Consider the following 12,009-nt stretch of genomic DNA (forward strand, 5'->3'; position numbering starts at 1 on the left):
AGGAGAATTTTTATAAAAATATGTTTGCATGTAATCTTGTATTTCTAATTTATTTTAATAATCCTTTATTTATATATTTAAGGAAAGTAAATAAATCACATAATCTGTAAGTAAACACATAATCTGAATAAGAAATATAAAAATAATTAAATTAAAAAAGTCTATAAAATAAAATATCTAATCTTAAGATTTTATCATCCATATTTCGTGAAAATTTCAGAAAATGATAAATATTTGTTTTTAAAAGACAAGCCAATAACATTATAGTCGTAAAAACAGTTTTTTACTCTTTTATTTAATTTGCATTCGTGACATGCCTTGTTCTATGTTCAAACTCTTGTGATCGATTTTAAATCTACCGACATGCTAACAAGCTCAAATTTTGCATGCACATTTGTTCTTAATGACAATGCAATACGGTGCAAAAAGATTTCATGGAAATATTATTTTTTTATATAAAATTTTCTAAATTAAATCTCTGACATTTCAAACTTATATCTTTAAGCACCCTCTTTATCTGATACTTAATGAATGCTTCTGGGCTCTTTTTGACAATGATATCCAAATTTTCATTTATTATGAGCTTCATCAAAACAGGTTATTCAGCTGACTCTGATTTTACAATGATAGTCATCTAACTGCTATGTTACATATTTCTAGTTCCACATAACCTAGAAATAAAGTTAATCATCTTCATATATGAAAGTTCTTTACATTTTTCTTTTCAGGACTGGCTTTTTTAGAGCTATTCCCCTTCTTGATTTATGCTGCGATGCAATGAAAATCGCAAAATGAGTCATATTGTTATTATTCTTAGATGTAAGCATTGTAAAGTATGCCCTTAGAGCAGCTCTTTATACAGCTATTATTTATAGCTGCGAGTTTGTAGATGCACTCTGGAATAACTTCTGGTTCATTGCTAATACTTCATAGCCTGTTCATGTGTAATGAATGGTGCTGCTGGATGATTATATGAGTTTTAACATTGCTGGTTTTGATGGACAGTGCCTCAGTAATGTGTTATGTTGTTTAGATATTTTATTTATAAAGATGTTGGAAGAAATTGGAAAGCATTGGCTGTGGTTCATCTGAATTTTCATTTCTGTACTGTAGTGTCATTTGTTATACTTTTCTGACTTACTGAGAGATTAATTTATGAAGTAATTCTATATATTAATATAATGTGATATTAGGCATTCATTGTATTATGTGATTATATATATATATATATATATATATATATATATATATATATATTATATATATACACCTTGTATAATTTATTTTAATCTTAATATGTAACATTTTACAAAATAAAAATATACAGATTAAAAATTCATCATTTAAATAGACTTTTTTGTAATCACTTTATCAAAATAACTGTAAAATAATACATTTTTTTTTAATATTTCAATAGTTATTATTTATACACATATAATCTTAAAAAAATCCTGAAAAATCTAATTTAATTTCTATGATACCTAATTTAAAAAAAAAACAATAAAAAAATTACAAGTTTTTATTTATTTTAATTTATAAAAGATATAGTGCAGAGATTGCAACTGCCTATCCAAACGTTCTGTCTATTCTATTTATATTGACATTTTACGATTACTCTATTAATTTGGTAATTTTTACATAAATAACAGTCAATGTAATTGCATGAGATTTTAAATTTTATTCATCTATCTGGTATTGAAAATTTAACTAACTATGAGTGTTTAAATATCTTTATTTAGAGTAAAGTTTATTTACTGTAAATAAATGTAATAGCATTATTGTATGGAAGGCTGTCTGATATATCAAGTAAAACAGCACACTGCACTTTGAATGAAAAGTTCTTACATCAAGAGTGTAATGTAAGTATAACACTGTGTTTGGATTGAGATAATGAGTTATTTAAGCCTGAAATGGGGAGATCATTTTTAATTAGCTAAGTCCTAATTTTCAGGCAAATTTATATGTGTAAAAATTTGTCTGGCTACCAGAATCTAATAAGATTCTACATGAATTGTGATCACCATATATATCATTGGTGTTACATATGGCCGTTGATAAAAGTATATTTTCATTTCACTGATTACTAAATGAACAATAGGTCTTACCTTCAGACTTATTGCCATCTAAATTAGAATTATTAATTTGTCCATATGAACGAGTGTATTATGTTTTTTAGTACAAATCATACATAAATTTCTTGAGTAACACCCATTAATAGAATGGCCTTTATTTAAACAAATAAAACAATAATTATGACTCAAAAAGTCACTGTGTTTATTGATGTACAAATTTTAAAATGCTTTACATTGTTGTAAATGATGGTCTGAATTACAAAATAAACATTGCTTAGATTTAAATTTTGAATAAAAACTGACATTATTTTCTTTAAATTGCTTGTTATGATTCAAAATAAAGTATTTGTTAAAAGCTTTGGTTGAATTAGGATGCTGACCTTTTATTTCATTTTCTGTTTTCACTTGCGTATTTGAAGTAAATGGGTTAATATTTTCTAGCAGTAGCTGTCTGGAATTAAGAAATTCGATAGTCTTTAAAGGTGGGAAACCTTTGATTTGACAACTTTTCCTTCCATAATCTTGAGGTATTGTAGTCCAGTTTTAATGTTAGAAATTAGACAACAATAAATTCACATGTTTACAAGAAGTTGCACTGAATCAAGCAAATTCACATATGAGGAACTTTCATTAATAAATTTGGATGAAGTATCTACTGATTCTTCGGGTCGGATAGAATCTGACCTTAAAATGCGCTAAGCATTATAAAATGCAATTATATATTTGTTATCAAATCATGTTTTTAATAACTCTAGAGCATTATTAACATAATTTTCATTTGTTATTGTCAGATTTTTAATCATCGCTAAGGCTTCATCCTTCAAAGAGGAATGTAAATAGTGTAATTTTTGAATATTAAATAAAACATCCCTATTATTTACTAAATCAATAAAAATATTAAAATAGTGCTAACACATTACCTCTAAATAAAGGTATATTAATGGGTTGTAGCTGTTTCTGTTTAAATGTTGTATTTGAACTAAATTCTTAATTATTTATTAAATGTTGCAATTTGGATCCTATAATACACACGTCACCTTCGACTTGGATATGATCTGAACCTAAATCATCAAAATGTTGCAATTCAATTTCTGATTGAATGGTGTCATATTTGCTTTGCAATTCAAGAAGATTCCTCATTTTAATTTGTACGGTGGGAATATTACCTTGTGAAGGATCATAATTGTAAGTGTGCCAATTCTAGTTATAATGGCCTTACTAACTCTGTTTAATTAATTGTTTCCTATCCATAATAATAGTAATAACTTAAATTAACAATGTGAATTATTAACAAAGTAAATTAAATATGAAACAAATCAAATTTTATTACATAAATGATGAAACAATCTAAATTTAATGAAATAATAAATTAAAAAAGATATTATGTAAATAATGTTGTAGATCAAATTGCTGCGAGCCCTATTAATGTAGTAATTTGTTGAAGATTCTTGAAAATCTTAAATTATATCCGCAATTCTGGAAGATCAAGAATGATGATTCTTCAAAACTGTAGATTATATCCGTAGTTCTGGAAGACAAAAAATAATGATTCTTCAAAGTTGCAGATTATATCCATGGCCGGAGGACCAAAACTGTAGAATAATATGCCGCCTTGGTTCAATACCTCAGTTAGGTTTAATTATTTGAAATATTTATTATTTGTTGGTTCAATCAAATAAATAGTCTATTTCATTTATAATATAAATTATTTTTATTATACTTTGAACTTGTAATTCATAATTACAAGTATTATTATATTAATAATTATATTATTATTATATTAATTAATTATACATTCATAACAAACACAAGTTGAGTCTTTGGAGAATGGACTAGACTGACTAAAAATAGAGCATTAGACCAATTCAATTAATAAGAGTAACAAAAAAAAGTGAGAAGTTTTATATTATTTTAATCAAAAAGTAGCAAATGAAACCTGAGTCTTAATTTTCTGTCTTGAAGAGATTAATTTCTATAAAAATATATTGGGACATTTTGAGGAAGTTTCTGTTTTTTAGAGGTTCCATTTTGTAGAGGTTTCACTGTATTTACTATAAATATCAGTTGTAAGTAAAAATAATATTTATTAGTACATTTAATTATATTTGAGCAATGATTATTTTGTCAAAAATAGAGGCAGGCCACCTACAATAACTACCAAAGTGAATATTTGAATTTATTCAACTGCATATCCTCTCATAAATATAGTGCATATAAAGAAAATAAAAACTTGCTTGGATGAGGTAGACAGTTGCTGTGCAGCACATTATATTACTCTTTTCTTTTAACATTAGGCTCATTCAGAAACCCAGTATTCTGCAACACAGTGTGTAACTATTTTCATACACAGCAAAAATTCTTTCAAAAATTAAAATTTATTATTTACTTTAATTTCAAACAGTAATTTCTTTTAAAATATTTAGCGTACTTATAAATATTTCTTACTGTAAACAGTACAAAAGCTTGTATTAATAGATTGCACTACCTCCATCAACTGAATCATAAATGAATGATACTTATACAAATAAAGATTATCAAAATATTTCATTTAAGTTATATTTATATACACTTGTAATGAGTATCAGTGTTGATTATGTTTGTAATAATAAACATATCATTAAATAATAGGTCTATACCCTACAAATTATAATAATTTATTAATAGTTTAGTCATTTTATATGTACTCACAGAATAGTTGAGTAATTCTTGTTTTATACCCTAGACAAAAATTCAATGCTAATGTTAATTTTAATTTTCAATAAACTGATTTAGTTCAATTCTTGGCATGTCCCAGTATGAATGTTATAGTTGTTTCCTTCTGTAATGTGTGTCGTGTGAGTTAATATTTTGTGTGAATTAATGAATTCATGTTTTTTTGTGGTTTTTTTAGTGAATTTTTTTGGCAATGGCAGAATTTAAATCTATAGTTAAAAGTAAAAAGCTTCACATTCAAGCTCATAAAACAGTTAATAGTAGTGTATATGATTTTATGAAGAAGCTATAAGTTAGGAAAATTAGAAGATTGCAAAAATTTAGTCTGCAACCAAAAATGTGAAGAAAAAACCACTGCAGCTTGTGGGATGTCAAGATCATAAATTAAAAAATTCCAAAACAAAAACAGGATCTTCTTAAATCTAAATTGCAGTTCGTGCAGATTCAGCACACCAAAAAAGTATACACAACATTCAAAACTAGTTAGTGGATTAGAAAGTTTTGATCAAGGTATTGTAAGGTAAATAGTTAACAAGTTTCACACAAAACATAATGAACTGCCTACATTAAATAAATAACATGAAGAACTTCAAAAGAGAATTCAATTTAAAGATTCTAGAACTACACTAGCAGCTATCCTGAGTTAGAGTTTAGGTGGTGTAAAACTGATAACAGGAAACTTTTGACTGAGAAAGAAGACATCTGGTGGAAGAGGATAGAATATTTAAGAAAAATGTCCGTTTGCAGAATAGAAAATTCCTTTGACTGTTTACTAGGATAAATCATATATTTTAATGTCCCATTCAATGTTAAAATTGTGATCGGATGGCAATGGTGCAGAAATAAACGTGCCGATTAATAAACGTGATCAGTTAATCATAATCCATGGTGGAGAAGAAATGGGGTTCATTCGAAACGGGATTTTAACTTGAAAAAAGAGTTAAAAACAGTGACTATCATGACAGTATCAATTACAACAATTTCATGAAGTGCCATCTTAAAAATTAATTCCTGATTTTCCACCCAGTCAGTGGTTGTTTTCAGTAATGTGCCATACCACTTCTACAGAACATATTCACTTCTACAGAAGCCTCTGAATTCAAATGACAGGAAAAGTGACATGATTAACTGGTTAGAAAAGAACAATATTCCATTTAATAAAGTAATGTTAAAACCACTATTCCATAAAATAATTAAACCACATAGAAATGCAAAAATAAAGTACCATTTTAAAGAACTATTAAAAAAAAAATCTGCATCAGGTTCTGTGACTTTCACCACCTTACCATACTGATTTTAATCTGATCAATATAGTTTCGTCAGCTCTGAAAAGATATGCTGGTAGTTATAACAACATTTTTATTAGCTGAGAAAAAAATGAATGAAATGAATAAAGATGATGGGAAATCATACTGCGAACTTTTAAAAAAGGCTGAAACTGAATATCAGTTGGAACCGATAAACAAAATGATGGTAAAATAAATTTAACATATATCTAGGCAGCAGTACTGAAAGTGACTGTTCCAATGAAGGCAGAGAAGTTGATAACTTGTACAGGAACCAGATATATTATACAAATTTCAAATAAATGTTAATAATAATACAATCAACAATGAAAACAATCGTACAAAAAAAAAGAATTTGAAAGTTCTACATGATGAAAAATTCCAAATATTAAACAAAAAAGAATTGTACAATAATAATTGTACACCTAATTTAGTGAAACTACGAATACAAAATACATTCAAGCACTAGTTATAATTTTTTGAGTTTAAAAATACTCCTAAATTCTTGTTTTTGCAATCTTTATTTATTGAATTTATTATTACTAATTACGTAATAATGAACTATATTTATTAAAACATGAAAACTGTAAAAAATGAAACGCGGATAAGTAAAAGTAAATTGATTATTACTGTTGTTCTATTAGCCTGGGTATAAATGTTTTCAGGTTAGGTAGTAAATGGAGTCTCAACCTTCTCTAACACAAACTTTTATTTTTATTGTATACACTATACTGATTTTGTGTATATTATATATAAATCAAAACATTTTACTTTCATTTAAAATTAATTTATTACATAAATATAGTAAGACATACAAATTCAAGAATCTGTACATTGCAGCTTAATTTAAGTGTCATATATCAGTTTATTAATTATATAGGAGCAAACAAGCAAGTTAAGTTTCTCAGAAACCTTTATAATAAATTAAAAGAATTAAGTGGATATGTCATTACACTGAAAATAAGTCGCTTGACAAAAAAAATGAAAATAGTTTTGAATAATTTACAGACAAAAAATTACGATAATGGAAATTCATGAAAGATTATTTCATTTACTGAAGGTATCCAACGTATCAGTGCTGTATAAGAACTGGAATACAAAAAAAATACCCAATTTGAAAATTGCTGATGTCTGTGATGGAGTGGTAGCATCTTGGGTCTGCAGGTTCGAATCCCAGTCAGGCATGGCCTTTTTTATAAACTACAAAATTCTATTTCATATTCATGAACAAGCCTCTGTAGTGAATTATTGAATTATTCATCATTACAAAAAAATTCTAAGGAAAAAAATAGCCAGTAAAATAATTTATAAAATTTACTTTGTTAAAAAGAAATTCATACGTTTAAGTGCTATTAATAATTCAATAAGTTGTATTAATTGTTTTAATAATTAAGTTATAATATTCTGTTATTCAAATATAATATGACCAAAATTGATACTTATATTGAATAACAGTATAAAAATCATATTATTTCTGCACTATATTGTAATTCACATATTAAGATATAGACACAGAGTCAAGATAGCAACTTTCCTCTTAAATTAATTTGTCAAATTCTTCTATCCGTAGACTGTAGTATAATGACATTAATATAACTGGAATAAATCAAAGTTCTTTATTAACTATAACTACCAAAATGTTTTTTTCTTAACTACAGGTAATGCCAGAGAGATTATATAATACTATATATATATATTTCTGAAATTCAAATAATTCATCAACATACTGACCACTGTGCCAATAAACCTCAAATAACAAAATAACCACCAAACATGGTAAAAGAAAACTTAAAAACCTAATACCAAAAGTTGACTTTTGTGGGATCCCGGATCATCAGTCGGTACAAAATGCAACAATTACATCAAAAAAATAAATAAATAAATACTATTTCAGCAATTTATGTCTGAAATTTTTATACAATATTTTGAAGGTCCATGGTATATGTACATTCGGTGTGCACCAAGTGCTGTTATGGATAAGATATGTAGATCATATTTGATCATTTATAATCAAGTTATAAATAATGATCATTTGAACACTTTGAATAAACTTAATAATTATGAGATACCGGACTTTTAGAGATACAAAGATGTGTAAGCAAAATATAACAGTTCAGTTCTTGATATTATTAAATATTCATCTATTTATCAAACATTTTCCTAGAATTTTAGAAATATTACTTTGTTATTAGATTTTACTTCAGGATACCCCATGCTTTTACTATTTGTGATATAAAATTTTACATGGAATTGAAGTTATAATTTAATGTAGTCGATACATGTTTTATGTCTGTGTAGGATTCCTTACGTTGCAATTTATCAGTGTTGTATAACCTATTTTAAGTAAACATGAACAAATGAGTAACAAATACATTACTTTATTTTGAAGCAAACAGTTCACTTTAGCAATCCTCTAAAGCAATAAGGTTATTTTACAGAAAAAAATATAAAATCAGGTTTCTAAAGCCAATAAAAATGTTTGTACAAATAATACAGTATTATATTATTATGTTTATATATTCAAATGTAATAGAAATTTGAAAGATTTTCAGAAATACTAACCTCAGCAATAAGGTCAGAGAGTCCTGGGTTACAAAGCAGTAACCAACGTCTTGGTGTAATACCATTAGTCTTATTTTGGAATTTTTCTGGTGTCATTTCATAAAAGTCTCGGAAACTATGAAAAAAATAAAAATAAATTTAATATAAATCATACTTTACAGTACAAATCTGATTTTTAATATAAAAAATTATGTAAAACAATACATGTATATACATAATAATTCCGATGTAAATAGTAGATGATTGGTCTATTAATTGTCAATATATAAAAAAATTTAACTCTAACCACTCAGTACCGAGTTTCATAATACCAAACTTACCAAACTCTACTTTAAGGGATTAATTTTCTAAATGTACATCTATCACCAAAACGATTCAAGGTAAAATCACAAAGTACAAGTACACTGCCTATCAGATTTCTAGATTTCTTCCCAAAACTGACTTTAAGATACAAACATCTGTAAGTTTCAGAGTTACAACCCTGTAGTTCAGTTGGTTCTGTTTTTTGTGCAAATTACATACAGAACAGCATACCATTCCAGAACTGCAATTTTTTTTTCTTATTTTTTTTTATACATACATATTATGCACAATCAATACATAACAGCTCATGAGCATATTAATCTTTAACAATTTTTTTCTCCAGAAATCTGTTCTAGGATGATTAAAGTAAATGTTTAGCATTAGTTTCAGATTAAAAATCCTTGTCAAGCTTGGTATTTTTTATAACCTAAAAAATTAGAGTACCTGAACTATCAAAGTAAATAAATAATGCACTAAATCAAAGAAAATCAATAAAATTATTCTTAAATCAATTACAAAAAAAAATATTTTTTTCTATTACTCAGATTTTTAAATGTTTGCTCTTTTGTACTAGTCTACCATTACACTAAATTCAAAATTGTTTAGATTTGAATATGGGAATAATTTTGAATAACTTACAGCTTGTTCAAATCTGACTTTATGATTGCAACTACCTTCTATTTCTCTGAATTAAAGTTTTCCACTAAGACTAAACGCTAAAATTCTGATATGAAGAGATAGATTGTTATGAGATATCATTCTTGAAGCATTTTATTGGTTATTATGTAAGAACAAATACTAGAAGGTTAAATATTACTTCATCAGAATATACTATGTATAATTATAACTGATGACTGCTGAGCAAGGATCATTTTATGACAGTTATGAAATTACAGTGATTAAGATATCTGAAGCAATTATGAATTTAAATACGTTATGTCAATTTTAAAAATATATCCAATAGCTATGACTAATGAGATATTTATGTCCATATATGGCATTATATACCAATATAATATATATATAAAATACATCTATTAATTACATGTAAAATATTATGAGCCAAAAAACTACAAAGAATCTATACAAACATCAACTTACATATCTTTCTTAAGAATTTCAGAATGAAGCCAAGCAACACCATTGACAGCATGTGATCCAACAATACTTAAATGTGCCATATTGACTTTCTTTTCCCCACCTTCTTCAATTAGGGACATACGACGTAACCTATCTAAGTCACCAGGAAATTTCTTTTCAACTTCCTAAAAGAGAAGATTGAAAGAACACAAAATTTAATTCATTATACACATAAAACAATTGCTTAGAAAGAGAACAAAAAGTTTACTAAAAGTCACAGAATGATACTTATTTAATAAAACTGCTTAAAACAATACATATAAAATACCTGTAAATGAAGAAAATTGATGTGGTAAATTATCTGCATATGTCTAGGCAAAATATTTTCCAACATAGCACATGACCAACGTTCCAACGCTTCAGGTAAGACGGTATGATTTGTATAAGCACATGTTTTACATGTAATATCCCATGCCTACAAAACAGTTAAGTATTACATGAAAAAAAAACATAAATCAAATAATATACTTCAACAAAATTTATTTATAAATAACATCAAAATTAAACTCATTTAATTTTCAAAACTCGAAGTTTTGCAAAAGCATTCTCATGATTAAAATATTCTTAAGATTCAGACATAATACAAAGGGTCCTGGAAATTAAATATAAGTAATAGATTGTTCTTTTGTTTAACAATTATTAAAAGCATACAGCTGAGTAAATCTTCCATTATAACCCTTATGCTTGAAAATTGGTATCTTCAGTTTAAAACAATAATTATGACTGGGAAATTATTGTTTGATAAGTTTGTAGCTTTTGTAAGTCACACAATACAGCTTCATATTCTTGTTTCCTCTCCAACTGCTCCACACTGCGTGTAAGTGTAAACTATTTTTAATATAATTTCAATCCAAATTATCTGATGGTAAAAAAATATGAATGTCAAAATTTTCAGCTTGCTTAAAAAAAATCACAGGCACTACACTGCTTGAAAAAGCATTCTTTGACACTGCATTTTTTTCTGCCTACACTAATAGCAGACATCAGTTTAATTATCACTCAAACATTACATTGCACCAGTTTTTATCAACTTCTTAATCTAAGCCTAATATAAAGAACACAGATACAAATCTGCTTGTGATATTGTATTGAAAGAACTATGATTAAATGTTAACAAATGTTATTCCAAATTCAAAATCAACCGGCATTACTCATTCTGTTTATACAATTACAAATGGATGTTAAAAATGAATTAGAAATAGTTTAAAATGTATATTTGGAGTTTGCCCAAAATTACGGACCAAAGTTAACAAGCATATCGATAACTGATTTCAAAATTTACATATTCCATTTGCTATGGCCATAAGACTTGTGAGGAATGAACAGCTCACATCAATTTTATGGTGTGAAAAGCAACTAAAAATGAGTATAACTACTGTAATTGATTAGAATAGTTATATATACAAATATGTGATACTTTAATAAAACAGACAGGATTCAAAATAGGCAGTAAAAATACTATTATCCAAATCGATGGAAGCTTATTTACATACATAAAGAACAATATGGGACAGGAATTACCTCAGCAAAGGAATTTCTGAATATCCGCCAATAAAGTAATGTTTCTTGTCTTCATAATGAACAGAAATCATAGGACAATATTTGAAGCCATTGTTGAAGACCGTATATTCCAATTTCTGGAAGGCTTTCTGTACAAATACATTAGAGGAAATGGGCTACGAGCATTTTAAGGTAAACCATAAATACCATTTTGTAGAACCCAAATCCAGAGCACTCACTCAAAAAGTCGAACATTTGTGAGGTACTGTAAAACTGATAAATAAAAAACATACAGAAGAACAGCATGCCATTCTAGAATGATTAGATAACACATAAGAACATTATAATAAATTTGTACAATATCGCTAACCAATGCATAAATGGAAAAACAAACTGACCCCTCATTAACAGACAAGTACTGAGGTTTTATGCTA

At 26.8% G+C, this 12,009-nt stretch overlaps 1 protein-coding gene across 1 annotated transcript in view; it reads right to left on the bottom strand.

The window, feature by feature from the left end:
- Glyp (glycogen phosphorylase) overlaps positions 1–12,009 on the bottom strand; it is an 87,440-nt gene that overhangs the window by 17,889 nt on the left and 57,542 nt on the right. Inside the window, exons 8-10 of the mRNA XM_075369926.1 lie at positions 10,344–10,490; positions 10,037–10,200; positions 8,633–8,747 (exon numbers count right to left, since the gene is read on the bottom strand). Coding sequence (XP_075226041.1) covers positions 8,633–8,747; positions 10,037–10,200; positions 10,344–10,490 — 426 coding nt within the window. The remainder of the gene's footprint in view (positions 1–8,632; positions 8,748–10,036; positions 10,201–10,343; positions 10,491–12,009) is intronic.

Source organism: Lycorma delicatula, chromosome 6, assembly GCF_047948215.1.
Source record: "Lycorma delicatula isolate Av1 chromosome 6, ASM4794821v1, whole genome shotgun sequence".
NCBI lineage: Eukaryota > Metazoa > Arthropoda > Insecta > Hemiptera > Fulgoridae > Lycorma > Lycorma delicatula.